Raw genomic sequence first — 23485 nt, 5'->3', positions numbered from 1 at the left:
AAAATCCCCTCTCATCCTTCTAAACTCCAACAAATACAGTCCCAGAGTCCTCAACCTTTCCTTATACGACATGCACTTCATTCCATGGATCATTCTTGAGCAGTCATATTAGACTGAAAACATGAATTATTTTTCACTCCACAGATGCTGCCAAACCTGCTGAGTTTTTCAGCATTTTCTGTTTTCATTGCATTGCCACAAATCCCAATTGCAGTCCAAATGTTCCACAACACGTTGAGTTGATGTATAACTTTTTTGATTAATTACTAAGTTGGAGTTTGACCCCATTTGGAAAATAATCCTGACTGTGATAGCTGGATAAAATAAATTTGGAATGAACAGATCCCAAGCCAAGCTTCAACAAGATATATATTTTGGTATTTCTTTGCAGACCTGTTAGATATCTGGGTGTGGTATAATGTTGAAAAGCACCAAAAGATTCAAACATGATATTGAAACTCCACAACCAAGAAAATGGGAGGTAAGCCATTCTATTGTTAACAGTACCTCTTTTGACTTCTGGTCACATTTACATTGTCAGAATTAATAACTAGAATCTAATGATAGGGAAAAAATCTTCACTTACTTAAAAAGAATAATTCATGTCATGGCTTTGTACAATCTAATTTTATCTGATGTATTTCGAGTGATTTGATTTATTAAAGAACTCTCCAGTTTCAAGGTCCAGGTTCTATAAGGGATGGTAGTGCACACCCTGACTACCTCAGTGATTTCCTTTTAACCAATGTTCATGGTGATCACAAAGCAAAAATATTATTCACAGCTAATCAATAATTGGTTCCCCGTAAAAAGCAAAATCAAGACAGTGGGGTGTCGCAGCAGGATAACCAATGACCTGAAATCTCACAACATGATTTTGATAATGAAACTGGTTAACACTGTTTTTAAAACAGCAGGTAGAGAAATTCCATGCTAACGTGTTAATGTGTTAATTACTAATAACATACAGCGTAATTTTACCCTGTATGTTCAAACACCATTGGTATGTATATGTTGGTGGAAGGGAATTTTATCATGTTATGCTCAGGGTTTGAATAAACTGGGATTATTCTCTCTGGAAAGATGGAGGCCGAGGAGCAAACTGACAGAAGTTCATAAAATTATGAGGGGCATAGACAGGGTGAACAGTTGGAAGCTTTTTCCAGGGCAGAAATGACAATTGTGGGGGGACACAAGTTCAAGGTAAGGGGGGAAAGGTTCAGTAGAGATGTGCGGGGGTGTTTTTTTACACAGAGAGTGGTGGGGCATGGAATGCACTGCCAAGTAAGATGGTTGAGGCAGGTACATTAGCGACATTTAAGACTTAAGCAGATAGACACATGAACAGATGGGGAATAGAGGGATGCAGGCGGTTTGTCTAGGTAGGACAATGTGATCAGCTTAGGTTTGGAGGGCTGAAGGGCCTGTTCCTGTGCTGTCCTGTTCTTCGTTCTTGTTCTTTGTTCAGCCTCCAAATTAGTTGCTATAAATACCAGTTAAGCATGTATCTGAGTTTGAAAGTTAAAATTACGAACCATAATGACACCTCACTATTCAGAAGTTCAAACACCCTAATTTTAACCATGGTCTAAGCATTACGCTGTCAATGTTAGAAAGCTCTGTTTTTCATTTGAAAAGCGTGATGCATATGATGTTTTTAATGTGATGCACGGAAAATGGAGTTGAAAATGGGTTGTTCAAACGTATCATGTTGGATCATCTTATTTGCATAATTTATTGGAATTAAGGAGTATCTGTCATGAAAAGCTCAGTGTGCCAGGCAACAGCCAAATGGCTGCCAGTTCTAGCACTTTATTGATTTTGGGGGAAAAGGTCCAGCCACTTGGAGGAAAGTATAAAACAATGCGGCATTGGTACCAAGTTGTAATGGATACCAAGGAGATAAAGGAAAGGAAAAGACTATTTTTTAAATTGGCTATCTCTTCCAAATTATTTATACATTGCTTAGATGGTGCAGTTGCATTACAGCAAAGACACCTGATTTAAACAAAATTAAGAGCATAATGAGTCTACTTCACAACTTGCTGTTGGTCCTTTTTGTGCAAGTTAACTTAATTGGGGAGCTCTGAATCCTTGCAGAACACAGACCATTATCGATCTCCACATTCACTTTTCTGGGGAAAGACATTCAATGCATTTCAGCATGCTGGATGCCCACCACTGTAATATTGGCCTTTGAATGAATACCATGGCTATAATTATAAATATATATCATCAATGAGATGGTATGGGAAGCACAAAGTAAACATTAAACCAACTTCATGGTTTTAACAGTTAAGCAGCAGATTGTTGATAGAGATCCCCTATTTGGTAAATGTTTGTTAGAGCAGTGTAGAATATTGTATTTACTTAAAAATAATATTTTCCTTCAACCTAATAATAATCCAACTATTAATAATTACTTCTGAAACATTTTTAATTAGAACTCAGTCCCAACTGAAAGGTAGCAATGAAAGTCTCCCAACATTCATTGTGGTTACTACAGATTACAGTAGTCCTTGGATAGAAGTGAGCCAGAAACCTTACAACTGACAAACAAAACTCATTGCCACAAGAATTAATTTAATAGCACTTCTATTAAAATTACGTGCCTATGATAAACCCTTGGACTTGTATGGGGAACCCCTGATTGACCTCCCAGTAGGACTCATATAGTATAATTTCCCTGGTGATTGGTAATTATCTTACCATGTTGAACTTGTATCCTGAGCCCTTTATAAAGCAGGCCCCTGAGTGGGTCAATTATTCCAGCTGGGACCTGTTTGTGTTTACCACTGGCTTGTGGTTTCGCTTCACTTTTACTTTGTGCAATAAAGCCTCATTCCTTCACAGCTGACTCCTGAGTTATTACAATGTCCAAGAATTCTCTAAAAGAAATTATGATGGCTGGGTGCCATTTTGGGTGATTTCCAAAAAAGATGGACATTTTCATATCCAATATTCCTTCAAGATGTGTTTATAATTAAAAAATAGCTTCCTGTAGCCAATGGAAAGACAGACCAAAATGGGATGTGAAATCGTCTGTCAATTCCCAGCCAGGTTAGGTTAAAATTAATCCTAAAGCATCAAGAATTGCCATCACGGAAAAAATCAAAACATTCTTAAAAACCTAGCAATGGCCATTTAGTCTAACAAGTCTGTCTATTTTTAGTTTTAAAAGGAAAGAAAATTATCCATCTAAACTACTATACAAATTAGCTAGAAGCTCTGCTTAATGTTTTGGCCAATGCAAAGCACCTTGAATGGTGCAATACCCCTTCAATGCTCAGTTCTGCAATGGATATGCCAGTCATTTTCATGAGTCAAACCTTCCTTCTGACTCAGAAGCAACAGTGGTCAAATTGAATCAATTGGTTGCAAGTTGCAGTGCACTCCCATCCCATGGGAATCTCACAATCAACCTAATGGCATTTAGTCGATGAGGTTCCAGACTTCTGAATGTTCTTCAACTCACAATGATAACAAGGCAACAGGATTTGAGGGTTGTAATGAGAATGAAGTAATTTCAAATCTCATGGCCACTTTAGGTAGATCAAATTGTCAGCTTCATTTCCTAGCTGTTGCTTTGAGAATAAGGGCAGAAATTAATAGCCTTGTAAGAATAGAAGGAAACCCAACCAGGAGCACCTTGTGTTGTAAATGCTAGTTGTATTTTTGATTGTTGGAGAAAATGATATTGAAAACTCCCTGGTTTTAAATTTGATCAACTCTAAGCCTGTTTGCTACTTTTTCATTGATCATAAACCATGATATATTTTCATTCTCGTGAAGAAATTATTACATTATGTGAATTTCTCAATGTTCTTTCATTGCAGCTTGCAGGATATGAGGCCACACTCCCCATCACAGAGAAATCCAACCCCATAACGCACAATATAGACAAATCAGATTCTGCTCAGATTGTACAACTTTTAGAAGAATGTGATGCAGAAATATTTCGGAAGGAGGATAACAGTGTTACCAATTATAAGGTACAGAAAATTTCCATACCAGCTAACTCTTTTAATTATGTTAAGTAAACCATGCAAGTCAATTGGAAATTCAAAGTGGATATGTAATCAGCTGCTTAACATATGGACTGGGTTGACTTTATTCATGATCTAAACTGAAAACAAATGACATTCAAACTGCATAAGATGTCAGCACGACTTTGGTGAAAACACAGCTTTGCCATCCACGCTCGTCTTCCACTGCCAGAGTATTATGGTGGTGAAGGAGGATTGAGTTCATTTGCTATATAAGAGCCTTAATGGGCCTAAGGGTGGGTGAGCTATTGGACACCTTATCCAACCCAGGGACCAAGTTGGAGTGAACAAGAAGATGGTGAGCTTATTTTGTGTGCTTAACCCCCACCATAAATATTCCTGGTGATGGGGGAGGGGCGAGACATAAAATCCAGCACATAAGCTGAATCTTCAAATATTAATAGATCCTTGCCTAACAATAAAGTTACTGTCGGTAACAAAAATGCAGCAAATCCCCGTTGTTTTCATGCACAATAGTTTTCCTTAAATTAACTATTATAACATACAGCAACTAATCAACATGCCTTTCCTTTTATTGACAGACACTGTACAGTGAATCTATTTTAAGAACAATGGTTGACACTTCAAAACAAGTTCAAGAACTATTGAAGGTATGTGTCCTTTAGCAGGCAAGTTACAATCCTGACAATGTAGTACATTCATGATATTGGAGAAAAATTCATAGAAGCTGCTTAAGTAACTGAACACCCGAGGTAAATTTTACAATTTAACACAGCCGAAAGCTCAGAAGGAGAGAGGTTAGAATGGGTGTGGGAGGCAGAAAAATTGAGACGGCCAACGTCCCGTTGACAGTTCTCAATGAAAAGTTCAAGGACAGGTAATTGTCCCAGTTTGGGTGTCCAATTGGAGGCAGAATGTTGGGGGCACATGAAAGTATCTGTGGAACGGGGGGCGGGGGAGGACCCTTGCCCAAAGAAGTGGGCACAGAGACAAAGGCGATGGAAGAAGAGTTCAACATCAGTTTGAGCCCAAAATTCATTGAGGTGGGGACGTAAGTTAACTGCTTCTTAACGAAAGGGGAAGAAAAAATTGAGTATTGACTGAACAGCTATTTGCATTTTAGCAGACCAAAATCAGATGGCCACTCACAGCAAACTGCATGGCACTGGTTGAAGTAGAAGCATAGTAATAAAAAAAATTCCCCAAAGTAAATAAATGTGCAAATAGTAAACTCATGTTATTGTCGAGTTTTTTTCCCGTATAAGCTATTAAATTGGAACATTTTTTGAAAGTTCATTATTGAGTTGGAATTAGGAGAAAGAGTAGGAAATTCAACCCCTCAAGTCTGCTCCGCCGTTCAGTACAATCATGGCTCATTTCACCTTGGCCTCAACTCCACCTTCCTACCCATTCCCCATAACCTTTCATCCCAATACTAATTAAAAATCTATCGTCTCCGTAAATTTGTTTAGTGTTCCAATGTTCACTGCACTCTGGGGTACAGAATTCCATAGATATGAAACATTTTGAGTGAAGTAATTCCTCCCCTTTTCTGTTTTAAATCTGCCACCTCTTAGCCTAAAACCATGGCCTCTCGTTCTAGAATGTCCAACGGGGGAAATACCTGCTCTATGTTTATCATCGATCCCCTTTAGCATCTTATATGCCTCAACTAGATCTCCTCTCATTCTTCCAAACTTCAATGACTACAGGCCTAAACTACTCAATCCAGTATCAGCCTAAACTCCTCAATTCTTCATTCCTGGAATCAGACTAATGAACTTTCACTGAACCGCCTCTAATGCATTTACGTCCTTTAACAAGTAAGGGGACCAAAATATGCAAAGTACTCCAAATGTGGTCACACCAATGCCCTATAAGGTTGCAACTTCCCTACTTTTATATTATGTTCCTTTAGCAATAAATGCTAGATATCCATTTGCGTTCCTTATTACCTGCTGTATCTGCATACTAATGTTCTGCAATTCATACACAGCAACACCCAGAACCCTCCACATTGAAAGATTTTAAAGTTTCTCTCCACTCAGATAATAAGTTGCCTTTTTATTCCTCTGACCAAAATGGATAACCTCTCATTTATCCACATTAAATTCTAACTGCCAAATTTTGGCCCACATTACCTACCCTATCCATATTCTTATGTAAATTTCTTATTTCCTCATTACAACTTGCTTTCCCGCCTATTTTAATGCTATCTTCAAATTTGCTATTGTGCCTCCTATCACTGCACCTAAGTCTAGGATATAGACTGTTACTAGTTGGGTCCTGAGCACTGAATGCTGTGACACACTACTAGTTACATCTTAGCAACCAGAAAAAAAAACATTTATCCCCACTTTCTGCTTTCTGTCAGTCAGTCAATCCATTATTCAAGCGAATAGATTACCCCAAACCTGTGGCATCTTAAAACAAAAGAGAAAATGCTGGAAAATCTCAGCCGATCTGGCAGCATCTGTAAGGAGAGAAAAGAGCTGACAAAGCTTTCACAAAGGGTCATTTGGACTCGAAACGTCAGCTCTTTTCTCTCCTTACAGATGCTGCCAGACCTGCTGAGATTTTCTGATGTTTTGTCTTGTGGTCTCAGATTCAAACATCTGCAGTGATTCACTTTTATCCTTTGGGATCTTATCTTATATATTAACCTTTTGTGTGGCACCTTACCAAATGCCTTCTGAAAGTCCAGATATGCTACATCTTTAGAACACCCATTATCCACTTTGCTTGTTACATCTTTGAAGAGCTCTAGCAAATTAGTTAACAATGATTTACCTTGCATAAGACGGTGCTGATTCTGATGGATTGTGTTTTGACTTTCCAAAGTCCCATTGCTACGTCCTTAATAATGGATTCCAACAATTTCCCAATGACAGACATTAAACTAATTGGCCCATAGTTTCCTATTTTCTGTCCTTTTTGAACAGGGGCATTATATCAACCTTTATCCACAACTGCTTTCTGTTACATATTAAAATGCACGCAGCAGATTTTTTTTGATAGTCACAATATCATTCTGACCTTACAATGTATTGTCTCAGTGTTTGGTAAAAAATGTTTGTTATCTACAGTTTGTTAAGGCTACAATTAATACTTCTACTCGACTGGCCTGGGTTAAATTATTTTAAGTTTTATGATTTGGGACATCTGCCAACACTTAAAGTGTGATTGAGTTATTTTGAATACAAATGTTATGGCAATATTTCCAGGATTCTGAAGACAACCTCATTGTGCTAAGTGGATGTGGAACTTCAGGAAGGTTAGCATTTCTGCTTGCGGTATGTATTGTCAAAAAAGTGGTAGGGTGCTATTAAAATGCATGCTTTTTTTTGCACAAGTAAAATCAAACTGCCATGTATTTTGTAAACCATGCCTGGGCAGCAACCAAGAGGGAGAAAAAGGGAAGAATATGGAATGTATTACAATTGGTGCAATTAATAGTCAGAGTGCTGTGAGCCAGGAAGCCGATTAAACATTGATGAGGTGTTGAAAAAGGAGCAACAAGAGAGAGGCAGTTATTCCCAGGAACCAGTTCAGCCAGATATTAGGAGCTGAAAGCAGCAGAAAAGTAAGGAAGAGGGACCGCCATCCCCAAAAAAAAGCTCAGCTAGAGATGAACTGCTGAAGGCAAAAGCTAGTTTAGTGCAAAAGATTGTTTTCTTTGATGAACTGAAGACTGTTGCCAACTCCTGGTCACTTAAACTGTACAGAGTGGTAATCAGTGGCTAGATTTGACCAATAGATTTATGGTTTTTGTTTGGAAAATAGCACTCTTCGCATAGTTTAGGATTATAGGGTTTTCTTTGGGTTTTCTGTCTTTGGGGGCCAAAGTGCTTACTGTTAATTTGTCAAAGTATCATATTGTTCTTTGTAGTGTTTCTATGTGCGCAATCATATCAACCCACAACGCCTATCAGGAAGGTACAAATGGCTTGATGCAGGTGACCTGTATGGAGGTTGACAACGCTGCCAGCAGGGTGATGTGGGGGTGGGGGTGGGGGTGGAGAAGTTGTGATATCTGTCGGGGGGATGAGGGTTGGAGAGAGCAGATTAGGGCACCATGCGGAATGGCACAGAGCTCTCCACCAGCATGTGTCTGCTCTCCCCTCCACCACTGGTGCAAAGCTTCCAGCTGTCAGGACGAGTGACAATAATGTCAGCAGATTGCAGTGCGGAGCTCTCTGAATGGACAAGCATGGAGGATTCCCCCTGAGAATTCTACTTTAATAACTAATTTTTATTTGTTGTTTAACGAAAGAGGGTTCTGAATTCTCACTGATTCTGGAAACGTTTCTTGCTAATATCTAAACAAAAACACCACACAAAACTACATTGGAACATTCTCACATATAACATCAGTGGAGGTTCATAACAATATGCTTTTACCTTTTTTAACCACTCCAGTTAACTTTGTTCCTGGTCATTTATAGAAATGCAGTTTGCCCTCTAGTGGATTAATTTTTGACTAATACATTGTATGACACAGTTTCAACTGATGAGTTAAATTTTAGCAGAACATAAAAGATGAATGATTACCATGCTGTATAGAACAGGTCTTTTTTTTTAGAGCTAGTTTAATTTTAATAATTTAGATGTTAGGTATTTTTCCATTGTAAGTTGAATGTAACATTCTGTTACCCATTCTGTGATCCATCCCTGCTTTCCCAGTTAGATTCTTTTAAATATGTGACCAGCTGGGGTGGCATTTCTCAGTCAGCGGAGCACATTATTGACAAACCCTAATGTTATCATTAACATGCTTTATTAATAAAATGGAAACTTCTCTGTCTTTTGGCTAAAATCAAGTGTCAGATCAAGCCCATTGTGGGGTGCAATGTCTTATCTTGTCAGCTTGGGCCTTGTTTGTCTCTCTTGTGCAAGCCATAGATCATAGAATCCCTACAGTACAGAAAGAGGCCTGCAACAATCCCACCCAGGCCCCATCGCCGTAACTTCACTCACTTACTCCGCTAATCACCCGGACACTAAGGGGCAATTTTTTAGCATAGCCAATCCACTTAACCTGCACATCTTTGGACAATGGGAGGAAACTGGAGCACCCGGAGGAAACTCACGCAGAAACAGGGAGAACTTGCAAACTCCACACAGTCACCCGAGGCCAGAATTAAACCCTTATCCCTAGCACTGTGAGGCAGCAGTGCCAACCACTGTGCTATGAATTGGATTCAATTGAAATTTGGATTTGGTTTTTGGAGCAAGCAAGGAATGGATTTGGGTTTGCCACTGGCTTTGTAACTTTAAGGATGGAATAAAAAAAGGGAAAAATAACAAACAATGAAAATATAGAAGACAATTGCAACAGATACAGAGGTAGTGAATTGCATCAGGGGGCCAATAGAACAGGGAAACAACTCTGCCGACTGCTTTCAGTCCTATAACATAGACTCTGATTGAGCCAACACAAAAATAAACACAAGCTCTCGGCTTGGTCATTGTAAATAAAAAGCACTGCTTAAAAATGGGTAGGGCTGCTTAGCAACTAAATTATGTAAAAGGAAATAATGGTAAACAGTCTTACTGTTGAGATGATTTGTCTAATCAAAAGTATGATCATGATCATTCTTTCATACACAAAATCTGTAAATATGGAAATGTGGAGCTGTAATGACTGTACTCTATTTCCAAGGTAAAAATCTTCCTTCAGTATTGAGTAAAAGAGGGGAAGGTGTGACATTGTTAGTCAGGGACAGTATCACAGAGGCAGAAAGGATGTTTGATGAGGACTCACCTACTGAGGTAGTATGGACTGAGGTTAGAAACAGGAAAGAGAGGTCACCCTGTTGGGAATTTTCTATAGGCCTCAAAAAGTTCCAGAGATGTAGAGGAAAAGATTGCACAGATGATTCTGGATAGGAGCGAAAGTTACAGGGTAGTTGTTATGGGGGACTTTAACTTTACAAATATTGACTGGAAACGCTATAGTTTGAGTACTTTAGATGGGTCAGTTTTTATCCAATGTGTGCAGGAGGGTTTTCTGACACAGTATGTAGATAGGCCAACAAGAGGCAAGGCCACATTGGATTTGGTACTGGGTAATGAACCAAGCTTGGTGTTAGATTTAGAGGTAGGTGAACACTTTGATGATAGTGACCACAAATTCGGTTATATTCACATTAGTAATGGAAAGGGATAGGTATATACTGCAGGGCAAGAGTTATAACTGGGGGAAAGGAAATTATGATGTGATTAGGCGAGATTTAGGATGCATAGGATGTGGAAGGAAACTGCAGGGGATGGGCACAATTGATAATATGTACCTGTCAGGCAGGGAGGAAATGGTCGAGCGAGGGAACCGTGGTTTACTAAAGAAGTTGAATGGCTTGTGAAGAGGAAGAAGGAGACTTTTGTCAAGATAAGACATGAAAACTCAGTTAGGGCGCTTGAGAATTACAAGTTAGCCAGGAAGGACCTAAAGAGAGAGCTAAGAAGAGCCAGGAGGGGACATGAGAAGTCTTTGGCAGGTAGGATCAAGGAAAACCCTAAAGCTTTCTACAGGTATATCAGGAATAAAAGAATGACTAGGATAAGATTAGGGCCAGTCAAGGACAGTACTGGGAAGTTGTGCGTGGAGTCCAAAGAGGTAGGAGAGGTGCTAAATTAATATTTTTTGTCTCAATTCAAAAAGGAAAAAGACAATGTTGTCACGGAGAATACTGACATACAGGCTATTAGACTAGACGGGATTGAGGTTTATAAGGAGGAGGTGTTAGCAATTTTGGGAAGTATGAAAATAGATAAGTCCCCTGGGCCGGATGGGATTTAACCTAGGATTCTCTGGGAGGCTAGGGTGGAGATTGCAGAGTCTTTGGCTTTGATCTTTAGCTCATCATTGTCTACAGGAATAGTAGTCATGATGTGGGTATGCCGGCGTTGGACTGGCGTAAACACAGGTTGGACTAAAACCTGGTGTTGTCAGACTTTTTACAGGAATAGTGCCAGAAGACTGGAGGATAGCAAATGTTGTCCCCTTGTTCAAGAAGAGGAGTAGAGACAACCCTGGTAATTATAGACCAGTGAGCCTTACTTCTGTCGTGGGCAGAGTTTTGGAAAGGATTATAAGAGATAGGATTTATAATCATCTAGAAAGGAATAATTTGATTAGGGATAGTCAGCACAGTTTTGTGAAGGGTAGGTCATGCCTCACAAACCTTATTGAGTTCTTTGAGAAGGTGACCAAAGAGGTCGATGAGGTGTACATGGATTTCAGAAAAGTGTTTGATAAGGTTCCCCACGGTAAGCTATTGCAGAAGATATGGAGGCATGGGATTGAGGGTGATTTAGTGGTTTGGATCAAAAATTGGCTAACTGCAAGAAGACTGAGGGTGGTGGTTGATGAGCAGGCGACGGTGCAGAGGGACCTGGGGGTCCTTGTGCATGAGTCGCAAAAACCCAGCCTGCAGGTGCAGCAGGTGGTCAGGAAGGCGAATGGGATGCTGGCCTTCATAGCGAGGGGGATTGAATATAAAAGTAGGGAGGTCTTGCTGCAACTGTACAGGGCGCTGGTGAGGCCGCAGCTGGAGTACTGTGTGCAGTTTTGGTCGCCGCACTTGCGCAGGGATATTTTGGCCTTGGAGGGAGTGCAGAGGAGGTTCACTAGGCTGATGCCGGAGTTGAGGGGGTTGAGCGATGAGGAGAGGCTGAATAAACTAGGCTTGTACTCGTTAGAGTTTAGAAGCATGAGGGGAGATCTCATTGAGATGTACAAGATGATGAAAGGGATGGATAGGGTAGAGGTGGAGAGGTTCTTCCCACTCAGAAAGGATAGCAGGACTAGAGGGCACAGCCTCAAGATAAGGGGAGGGGGGCAGTTTAGAACGGAGTTGAGGAGGAACTTCTTCACTCAAAGGGTGGTGAATCTCTGGAATTCTCTGCCCGTTGAAGTGGTGGAGGCTGCCTCGCTAAATATTTTTAAGACGTGGGTAGATAGGTTTTTGATAAGAGAGGGGATTAAGGGTTATGGGGAGAAGGCGGGAATGTGGAACTGAGCCACTTCAGATCAGCCATGATCTTATTGAATGGCGGGGCAGGCTCGAAGTGCTAGATGGCCTAGTCCTGCTCCTATTTCTTATGTTCTTATGTTCTTATGAGAAATGTCCGTCCTGGAATTCAGTTACTAGTAATATACTGCAATGATCTGTTTTGGGGCCACTGCTGTTTGTCATTTTTATAAATGACCTGGATGAGGGTGTAGAAGGATGGGTTAGTAAATTTGCGGATGAGACTAAAGTTGGTGGAGTTGTGGACAGTGTGGAAGGATGTTGCAGGTTACAGAGGGACATAGATAAGCTGCAGATCTGGGGTGAGAGGTGGCAAATGGAGTTTAATGCAGAAAAGTGTGAAGTGATTCACTTTGGAAGGAGTACAGGAATACAGGGTATTGGGTTAATGGTAAGTTACTTAGTAGTATGCTTGAGCAGAGAGAGCTCGGAGTCCATGTGCATAGACCCCTGAAAGTTGGCACCCAGGTTGATAGGGTTGTTAAGATGGCATATGGTGTGTTAGCTTTTATTGGTAGAGGGATTGAGTTTCAGAGCCATGAGGTCATGTTGCAGCTGTACAAAACTCCGGTGTGGTTGCACTTGGAGTATTGCGTACAGTTCTGGTCGCCGCATCATAGGAAGGATGTGGAAGCACAGGAAAGGGTGCAGAGGAGATTTACCAGGATGTAACGTGGTATGGTGGGAAGATCTTATGAGGAAAGGCTGAGGGACTTGAGGCTGTTTTCGTTAGAGAGAAGGTTAAGTGGTGACTTAATAGAGGCATGTAAGTTGATCAAAGGATTAGACAGGGTGGACAGTGTGAACCTTTTTCCTTGGATGGAGATAGCTAGCAGGAGGGGACATAGCTTTAAATTGAAGGGTGATAGATATAGGACAATGTCAGAGGTAGGTTCTTTACTCAGAGGGTAGTAAGAGCGTGGAATGTGCTGCCTGCAACAGTAGTGGATTTGCCAACATTAAGGGCATTTAAACGGTCATTGAATAAACATTTGGATGATATTGGAATAGTGGGGTTAGATGGGCTTTAGATTGGTTTCATAGGTTGGTGCAACATCAAGGGCCAAAGAGCCTGTACTGCGCTGTAATGTTCTATGTTCTATTTTTCTTCTTCTCCATATGAGCAGAATGGTGGCACAGTTGTTAGCACTGCTGCCTCACAGCGCCAGGGACCCGGGTTCAATTCCAGCCATGGGCAACTTCATTGTGGAGTTTGCACATTCTCAGGGTGCTCTGGTTTCATCCCACACTCCAAAGATCTACAGGTTACATGGATTGGCCATGGTCAATTACCTCCCTGTCCTAGGGAGATTAGCAGTGAGATTGGTGGATCTTCAACTAAAATGGGTGAAGGAAAACTTCAGTTGCATCCAGCAGGCATCACTGAACTTGGGGGCAGCAGTCATTCTGTGGCTTTGCTGTGCATCAGTCATAGCATACACAATTGCACTTTAATTATGGTGCGCAGGGCAAAGCAATGATGAGGCTGTGCCATGCCAGCTGAATGGAAGACTGCCCACCAATGCGTTTCTCATGGATGAATATTTAATGAGCTCTGCGGTAGACAACACAGCATGAAAATGCACCATTGTGGCTGGCAGGAAACCCATTGCTTTTCATGCCCGCACTTCTTTCACAAATTGGAAAATTTCACCTCAAGTCTCAATTTGCATAACTGATTGCAAATACTGCATATGAAGTCCACGTTGGAGAGACATTGGAGGGATTGGCTTCACACTACATTCAGTTGAGTCACTTGACTCTGTCCTTCACAAATGTTGAAATCGCTTGATACAAACACTTTTCCATTTGAGTCTGTGTAAAGTCACATTTTCCCCCATGTATTGGGATGTAGTTTGCAAGCTCTGAGATTGGCTTTCAGATTGTCTTTGTATCTCAATTTGGCATGGCATGTGGACAGGTTTCCCATGCTCAGCTGGCTGGAGAATATCGTAGCAATCTCCAAGTCAACTCAATGACTGACCCAACAAAGCCAAGCTCTGATGAGCCTGCTCTCAATACACTTGACAAGAGCTTCTTTGTTGTGGATTTTGTCCTGGCAGCTGGCATTGTAGATTATTCTCAGAGATCAAAACCAAAACGCTTCTAGTTATTTTATGTCATGCCTATGTGTTGTCCTAGTATCGCACCTATAATGAAGTAAAGTAAGGTCTACTGCCTGGTTGACTTTAATATTTGTTCTGAGACCAACTTCATGATTGTTTTTCCAAAATGTAGGACTAAGATTGCCAAATGCTGAGCTTACTTTTGCCAGGCAGTGTTTGTGTTTATCATTCAGCATTGTGTTTTTGGAGAGGATACTCCCAGGCTAACTGCTCAGTGGGAGTGTTGTTGATGGCAACTATGCAGTCTTGGAGTGAGTGATCAGGGATGGGGTGATAAAAGATCTCCATCTTCTTCAGACCTATTGTAAGGCTGAAGTGTTCTGAAGGTAGGGCATGGTATAATCCCGATTAGAAATTCCAAGGTGTATATGATGTCAGCCTAGATAGGATTTGCACTGTGAGTTTTGGCATGGGCAAGTATAAGGTGTTTCACTCCAGATATGATTAGGGCAGCACAGTGGCACAGTGGTTAGCACTGCTGCCTCACAGCGCCAGAGACCTGGGTTCAATTCTGGCCTCAGGTCACTGTATATGCAGAGTCTGCACATCCTCCCCATGTCTGCATGAGTTTCCTCTGAGTGCTCCGGTTTCCTCCCACACTCCAAAGATGTGCAAATTTGGTTGATTGGCCATGCTAAATTATCCCTTAGTGTCACTTGGATTAGCAGGCTAAATGAGTGGGGTTATGGAGATAGGGCCTGGGTGGGATTGTGGTCGGTGCAGGCTGGATGGGCCGAATGGCCTCCTTCTGCATTGTAGGGATTCTATGAAGTGAGCACTAGGGAGCTTTTATCAAAAAAAACATAAGAATGCAGTTAACACATAAAAAGAATCTTAACAAGAACCTTTACCAATTACAAATAAGAAAAGACCATCATGATATTGTATAAACCTTAACAGCTCAATATAATTTTTCCAAAGCAACATTCTTACCAACATACATCCCAGTTTTGGTTTAGCACAGAAAATACATATACTCACATGATGCTGGATTTTCTCGCTCTGCTGTGAATTAATCCTTTGGACAGAGAATTGAAACTCTGACTTTCCAACCCTTGAGCTTCCAGCACCTCTCGAGGTGGAGATAGAGTCACTGTTTACCTCTAGCTAGAAAACTACCAACAGTATAATTTTCACTCCAGAAAGGCAAGAGAGACTGCTTCCAGGTAGCCAGCAGAATTTTCAGAACATGAGACAGAAACATTCATACTGCATCCTGCCTGGAGTCCAGAAACCTTCTAACTAGCCAGCAGCCATCACTGAAAGTAAGAACTTTTGTGAGAAAAAAGACTGCCCACCTGACCTGTGAATCATTCTCTGCCCCCCATCCCCTAACAATCCAAAAGGGTCATACACTCTCTTGGAGTTTACGAGTTTTATTAGGCCCAAATTAAAAATAAACAAAAAGCCTATCATGTGACCCTAACAACAGTCAAAGGAGATCGACTCAGATGAGTTGGCAACAAGCAAAAAACCCTTCTTCTTAAAAGAACTGCAGTGAAACACAATTAAAATAGTTTTCTTAAAGACACAGTAGCATCTCAGACAAAACAATCAACAAGCAGCTGAATACCTTCCAGAGTGTGCGCTATGAAAGCCAATCATTCATGAACAAGGGCACATTCGGTAGCTGTTCAATAACCTTTGTGCAAGTTGCCAATTGTGCTGATACAAATGTGTATTTCTGTATCAAGATCTTTGAGTGGATACTGGAGCAGAGGGGAAAACAGCGTGCGGCAAATGAGCTGGAGCCGATAGAGAGCCTGGTGTGTTCCGATTGCTAACAGGAAATCATATTGTACTTCACATCATGCTGGCAATCACTGAAGGAACGAAGGAACCTAATGTCCCGCCATTATGTAGTGTATTGGTATATCAGGAGCAGAGTAACCGGTCCAAATTGATGAGTGTTTACAGTGTGCATTGGATCGGTGTATCAGGAACACAGTAACCAGTGCAGATTAATAAGTAATTACACTTCGCAGTGTATCAGGATATCAGGAACAGAGCAACCAATCCAGATTAATTAGTGTTTACAGTGTGCAGTGTATCAGTGCAGCAAGAACAGAGTAAACTAGACCAGATTTATGAGTGTGTACAGTGTGCACTGTATCGGTGTATCAGGAGCAGAGTAACCAGTCCAGATTAATGAGTATTCACAGTGTGTAGTATATCAGTATGTCAGGAACAGAGTAACTAGTCCAGATTTATGAGTGTTTACAGGGTGCAGTGTATCAGTATCTCAGGAAAAGAGTAACCAGTCTAGATTAATGAGGATCTACAGTATGCAGTCTATCGGCATATCAGGAACAGAGTAAACTAGTCCAGGTTGATGAGTGTTTACAGTGTGCAGTGTATCGGTATATCAAGAACAGAGTAACCTGTCCAGGTTAATGAGCGTTTACAGTGTTAAGTCTACTTTTATATCAGGAGAATATATCAGAGACTATTATTAACACAATAGAACCCTTGGTGAATTTGATAGAATTAGACTAGCAAAAGTAAGTCATGAGATGGGCTCAGAGTAAGGAGGGAAGTATAAGAAACCCAATTCCAAGTAACTGCATAAATGTGAATGCAAGGAGTGTGGTTAATAAGATTGTTAAGCTACTGGCACAGGTTGCCAGATAGAAATTTGGTGCATTTGCAGCATTGAGTAAAGATGGCATTATAGTATTGGAGATAGACAGTGTTCCAGAGAAGTGAAGGACAGAAACTATCTGGCTAAGGAATGAAAAAGGTATGATAACATTCATTTGTGTAGGCAAAGACCACCAACTAGTGTAAGGGACTTTGACTTTGCCAAGAAATTACAGAGGGGTGCAAGATTTATTGAGTAATTATGATGAGAGAATTCTTTATCTAAATAAAGACTGGGATAGGAAAAGTGCAAAGGGACAAGCAGTATGTTTCCATCCAATGAGAGGGCAGGCACTGTTGGATCTACTTCTGGGGAATCGGTTGGTTCAAGTGGATCAGGTATCAATGGAGAGCATTTAGGGGACAGTGATTATTATATCATAAGATTTACCTTGGCCATGGAAAAGAACAAGGAACAATCCAGAGCAGGGATAATAAATTGGCAGAAAGCCAACAATGATGGGGTGAGAGTGTATTTGAGTCCAGTGAGTTGGAATCAGATATTGGCTGAAAAGGCAGTGGCTGAATAATGAGCCACCTTCAAAGAAAATGTACTATAGGCAGTGTCAAGGGAAAAGATAGTACAAATAAATCTAAGATGCCCTGGCTAATGAGAGAGATAGAGGTGAGGATGAATAGGATGAAGTGCATGTATAACAGATGTCCAAAATACAATGGACAATTGGGCTGAAAAGAGAAGGACCGGAGGTGAAATGAAAAATGCTAATAAAAAAGCAAGGAATGAGCATGATAGGAGACTGGCAGCGAACATAAAGGGAATCCTAAGGCTCTATAAACTTAAAAATGATAAGAGGCAGTTAATTGTCTATTTACGGATCTCGTAGAGTCATCAAGTCATAGAGGTTTACAGCATTTAACCCTTCAGCCCAACTTGTCCATGCCGCCCCTTTCTTTAAACCACAAAGCTAATCCCACTTGCCCGCATTTGGCCCATATCCCTCTATATCCATCTTACCCATGTAACTGTCTAAACGCTTTTTAAAAGACAATATTGTACCTGCCTCAACTACTACCTCTGGCAACTTGTTCCAGATACTCACCACCCTCTGCTTGAAAAAACTGCCCTTCTGGATACTTTTGTATCTCTCCCCTCTCACCTCAAACCTATGCCTTCTAGTTTTAGACCCCCCCTACCTTTGGGAAAAGATGTTGACTATCTAGCTGATGTATGTCCCTCATTATTTTATAGACCTCTGTAAGATCCCCCCTCAGCCTTCAATTCTCCAGAGAAAAAAGTCCCTGGCTATTCAGCCTCTCCTTATAACTCAATCCATCAAGTCCCATAGCATCCTAGTAAATCTTTTCTGCATTCTTTCTAGTTTAATAACATGCTTTCTATAATAGGGTGACCAAGGAACTATACACAGTACTCCAAGTATGGCCTTACCAATGTCTTGTACAACTTCAACAGGACATCCCAACTGCTGTATTCAATGTTCTGACCAATGAAATCAAGCATGCTGAATGCCTTCTTCACCACTCCGTCCACCTGTCACTCCATTTCAAGGAGCTATGAACATGTATCCTGAGATCTCTTTGTTCTGTAACTCTCCCCAACACCCTACCATCAACTGAGTAAGTCCTGCCCTGGTTCAATCCACCAAAATATATCACCTCACATTTATCTAAATTAAACTCCATCTGCTATTCATCAGCCCACTGGCCCAATTGATCAAGATCCTACTACAATCAGAGATAACCTTCTTCACTGTCCACCATGCCACCAATCTTGGTGTCATCTGCAAACTTATTAACCATGCCTCCTATATTCTCATCCAAATCATTAATATAAATGACAAATTAAAGTGGAGCCAGCACTGATCCCTGGGGCACACCTCTGGTCACAGGGCTCCAGTTTGAAAAACAACCCTCTACACTCACCCTTTGGTTTCTGTCAAAAATCCAATTTTCTATCCATTTAGCTCCATAGGTTTAAGAGTGGTCAGGTAACCTAACGCCTTACCCACCATCTATAATATTGGGAGCAAGGAAGTGATGGGTAGGAAGGTGGTAGGCTAGCCACCTGCTTTGTTTCACATGACTACCCACCTTCAAATTCTCAGTGGGACCATAAATCCAGCCCCATGTCTTACATAACATTTGGTAATCCAAGTCTCTGTGTATCCTTATGACCTCTTGTCCACTTCCTAAACAAATACCTACCCAATCTAACACAATAACAAATTTTTAATTACACCAGCTGGGAGTTTATTCCATGCACCCATTACTCTGTGGAAAATCTCAAATCTTGCATGAGGCTTGCTGATTTTATATTCATGCCTACTAACAATGTACACACCATCAAAATTAAATCATCTCCATTGTCTCTCCATTATTAATTCCTATCAGCATTTTAAAAGCCTGAATTATACCTCCTTTCAAACAACAACACAAAATGTTTGGATAGAGACCAGCAAGTCTATTTAGCCCATCCCAATCTGATATGTTGACGTTTCTGCATATCCCCAACCTTCCCTGCCATATCTTCCCCATCACTACCAGCTCCACTTAATTGTGCAACCTTCCAAGTAAAGGAAAAACAGAGAAAAAACATCAGTTAATTTAAGAAGAAAACCTCTGGGAAATTGCTCTCCAAATCCTGAAGCTGCTGTGACAATCTCCAGAATTCTGTGATAATTTGATTACATAACCCTGACATCTGCGGAACTTGTGAAACTCTCTTTTGAATGCCTAGAACAAATCTCCACTGAATGCACTTGTCAACTTATTCCAGGCATTATTGCAATACAAAAAGATTACCTTGTAGCACATAATTTGGCTTTTTCCTTTCATAATTCATTTTTCTTCCCTAACCTACTTAACTTGAATAGCTTATTCACATGGGGTCTGTCTCGTCCTTTCATTCTTTTAATTACCTCAATCAACTCATCTTGATCTTTCTGAAGGAAAAAGCCTCAGTTCTCTTAGTTCGTCCTGATAATTGAAGGTCTTTGAACTAAGTATCAGTGTAATGGTTCTCCTCTGACCCTCAATAGGATTTCTATATTTCTTCATGAGTCAATCATCTTTCTTCTCATATACAGACTCTCAAAGAATTGAAATTATTTTTATGAAGTCCTAGGCCCTGAAATTATGCTTATCAGCTGTCTCCAAGCACCTTTCAACAAACTCCAATAGCCTGCTGATGAATTGCATTAGGTTAGAAGATGTGTCCTTAAGGATACAGAAAATTTCCTTTGAAATGCAGCCTAAAGTATGATTGGTCTTTCCAATCAGCACTGCAGATCAGCAGGATGTATTTCTCTCAATAATTAAAAATTTCTCATCACTGATTTTCACTGCCCACCTTTGTGAAGCACATATCTTCATCACATCATATTTTCAATGTATATTTGTTAAAATTATTCTGCTATTCTTTAAACGTGATTATTATGCCAAAGAAGTTGATTAGCTAGTCAGGGATATCTATGATATAGTAAAATTTGTTACATATCTCACACACTCCATTCAATGATACTCACATAACTGCACACTTTTGCCAATTGATGATCAACATTCTGAACTGATATATTCTAAAGGAAATTTGCTTAGCTCTGAATTTCTGTTGTCAAAATCAGTGAAGTCTCACTCGTGAGGGAATATATGTGCCGCTGCTGCCTTCTGTTGATTTAGATGGTTGACAATGGAGAAATGGGGAAAGTGACTGCCATCCCCCCCTGTTTCTCACATGAAAGACAGGCAATTGAAAGTTGCGTGGACCACCTTGGATGTCCATGGCCTGTCTAATATAATCTTCAGAAGACTCTGTAGTCCTTCCTGAAACAAGTAGAAAGCTACTTAAATATACAAATAAGAGTCCTGTAATGACTTCCATGCAGAAAGCCATTTTTAAAAAAGTGTAAAGCAAACAATTTGGGAAACTGTCAGGGAGGGGAGCTTGTTGATCAGACTTTTTATTGCCTTGAATCTATCAGGTAATGATGATTAGATGATTCTGTAGCTCATTTATTAAAATGGTTCTGTTCCTATCAAGTTCTATCAATAATCTCTTTTATACTTATTATCTACAGCCCCAAATCAGTCATTTCACAATTTGACCTACTTATTATTTTCAGCATTTATTCTGTAAACCAATTAAAATTGAGTGTTCTGAACCAATGCCAATCTTCTACCACTGAACTGACTAATAGATTAGTGGCAGAGAACTGAAAGCTGGTTGATACCTCCTTGCCCTTTCTGGCACGGGGCATGTGGCTTAGTGAGAGAAAAGCAGGAAAAACTAAAAGTTAACACATATTGAGGACACTAATTATTTATTTACTACATTGTTCTTAACATGTTTGTTAGGAATGTTATGTTGTAGACCATGTTAAAGTGATCTAATCCATCTTTATTGGCTTCAGTCTTCCTTCAACAATTTGTTCAAAACAGCAAGCTATGGTTACATTATTGCTGGGGGAGACAAGTAAGTCTGAACTATGAAATATAGGATTTGTATTTGTATAAAGTGCTTCCACAAAAAAAATCTTATTTTGTTTTTGTATGATCTGCAGAGCACTAATAACCTCTCAGGAACTACCTGAGGATAATCCAGAGGCAGGAATTAAAATGTTAAACAAAGTAAGTCTGATGTATTCTTCACCTAGCTATGTTATAATTGCATCATATGTGATTGCACAAGTTTATTACTCTGCAGTTTTCTTCAGATTTAAAATAAAATTCCACAGCAGATTATGTCATGTGTTGCAGTTAAGGAATCCATTTATGATTCCTTTATTTGTGCTTTCATAATATTTTGAGAATTACCTTTGACCATTGACCAAAAATTGGGCAGAATTTTTCCGAATGAACTTAGGTACAAATAGAATTACTTATACTTTAATACAAAAAATGTATTTCTGCCTCTACTGATTTTTATATTTGTGTTCTTTTGAGGCAATAGATCTTTACCTTGTGGGTACTCTTAGAAGACTGATCGCAAATCATTATCTCATTTTATATCTTTCGATTTTTATTTCCATTACTTCTCTAAAGCACCCGCTTTTTCGTACCAATAATGTAGTAGAACAAAATGGTTATGCTTCAAAAATCAGTTCCTAAGTGTTATATTGCTAATGGTATGTTTTTTAAATTAATAGTGAGAAGGCACAGTACAGTTCATGATGAGAAACTTCTTACTTTTGTTAAATGAAATGCTTGTTTGTAGATTTCAGAAAGGAAAAATAAAGTAATGTTCATTGGAATTTCATGTGGATTGTCGGTAAGTATAGTGGAATTCATATATAATTTCAAATTGAGTGTTTACTGTCACTGTTCTTTTCATGTGGTATACGCTCTGTACCACTTACTCCAAGCTTAAAATAAATATGTATTTTTAAAAACCATGAGATAAACTTTTGTCATCCTACAGATCAGTTGAATTACTGAAAAGCATGATGTACAATGGGTGGGTGATTGACTTCACGAGATTATTGTTTAGGCAGTGGAAATCAAACTAACTCTCCAGTATATATTCACATTTCAACTTCCACTTAGAATTTCTCTCACATAGCCAAGCCCACCCACACACTTGTCATTTGCAAAAATGATTAATCACCCTCATAAATAACTTATTATCTGATGTTCCAATCTATGACTAAATCACTAAGAGACATGGTGATGTTGTGGTTGAGGCAAAATATTACATTGTTTATTGCAGTCTGTCACCCTAGTACTGAAAGCATCATTAGGTCTTTTGACAGTAAATTCTCTCCCCTTTCCCATTGCCAGTATGATTTGCTTTGTAGTGTAAATTATTTAGCACTTAACAGCAATCAGCTGTCAATTAATTGTGTGGTGTAATGAAAATCATGAATGTTATTATGATTGAACTTGATAAAGCATGGGAATATAAATTTATCTTCAGACTAACACTTATAATTGTATTATTAACACGTTTGCACATTCATGCAACATTCCTATAATCTCCACTTTAAAGCAGTAACCCATTTAAGAATAGATAACAGATCTATGCCTTCTGAAAGGATTAATAATCACTTAAGCTATAAATTGTATCTCAGTCACACAGGGAAAGCAGCGAGACAAACCATAGGTCTTGATTAAAGCAGACTCAGAAAAGAATCAAGGACCATTCAATTGAACAATGTGCTGCTACAGCTCATGTTTGTCCATTAGAACAAGGAACAGTGAAAATGAGAGAGACGGGAGATTGATATATCATTGGTCAGACATGTAGCTATCATTGCTTGATGATATTATAATTAGAAAGACGTACAAAAGTTGTAATTGGACAATTATACCTTATGTACGCGTGATGTAAACCTAATCGATAGTAATGAGTGGATACAGATATAACTTCTATGCAAATATAAATCTTCGATTAGTATACGTTAATTTCTTGTAACTGGATCTTAACTATAAATGAGTGTTGAATTCCTACATTGAGACTTTTTCCTGGTGGACCCTTGTTGGAGCACCGGGACTGGTCCTTACTGTACAGTTCATAATAAAGGCTTTGTCTGAAACTCCGAGTCATTGTCTAGTCTTCTGAGAGTGAGAGAGTGAAATACATTATAGCTGAATGACTGCATTTTTCTCCCTCACACCTTCATTAAGACAGTGAACAAGGAACATAAACATAAAGGGTTAACATATTCATTACTAACAGCACACCACAATTCCAACCAATCAAGATTTA

At 39.7% G+C, this 23485-nt stretch overlaps 1 protein-coding gene across 1 annotated transcript in view; it reads left to right on the top strand.

Moving 5' to 3' along the window:
* Positions 1-308: 308 nt before the first annotated feature.
* gckr (glucokinase (hexokinase 4) regulator) overlaps positions 309-23485 on the top strand; it is a 71812-nt gene continuing 48635 nt past the window's right edge. Inside the window, exons 1-7 of the mRNA XM_080192361.1 lie at positions 309-481; positions 3837-3992; positions 4589-4657; positions 7232-7300; positions 21192-21253; positions 21342-21408; positions 21995-22048. Coding sequence (XP_080048487.1) covers positions 419-481; positions 3837-3992; positions 4589-4657; positions 7232-7300; positions 21192-21253; positions 21342-21408; positions 21995-22048 — 540 coding nt within the window. The 5' untranslated portion in view covers positions 309-418. The remainder of the gene's footprint in view (positions 482-3836; positions 3993-4588; positions 4658-7231; positions 7301-21191; positions 21254-21341; positions 21409-21994; positions 22049-23485) is intronic.

This window comes from Carcharhinus amblyrhynchos, chromosome 7 (genome assembly GCF_965287045.1).
Source record: "Carcharhinus amblyrhynchos chromosome 7, sCarAmb.v2.hapA, whole genome shotgun sequence".
NCBI lineage: Eukaryota > Metazoa > Chordata > Chondrichthyes > Carcharhiniformes > Carcharhinidae > Carcharhinus > Carcharhinus amblyrhynchos.
The sequence above is the reverse complement of the archived record's forward strand: the minus strand, read 5'-3'. Positions and strand labels throughout refer to the sequence as shown.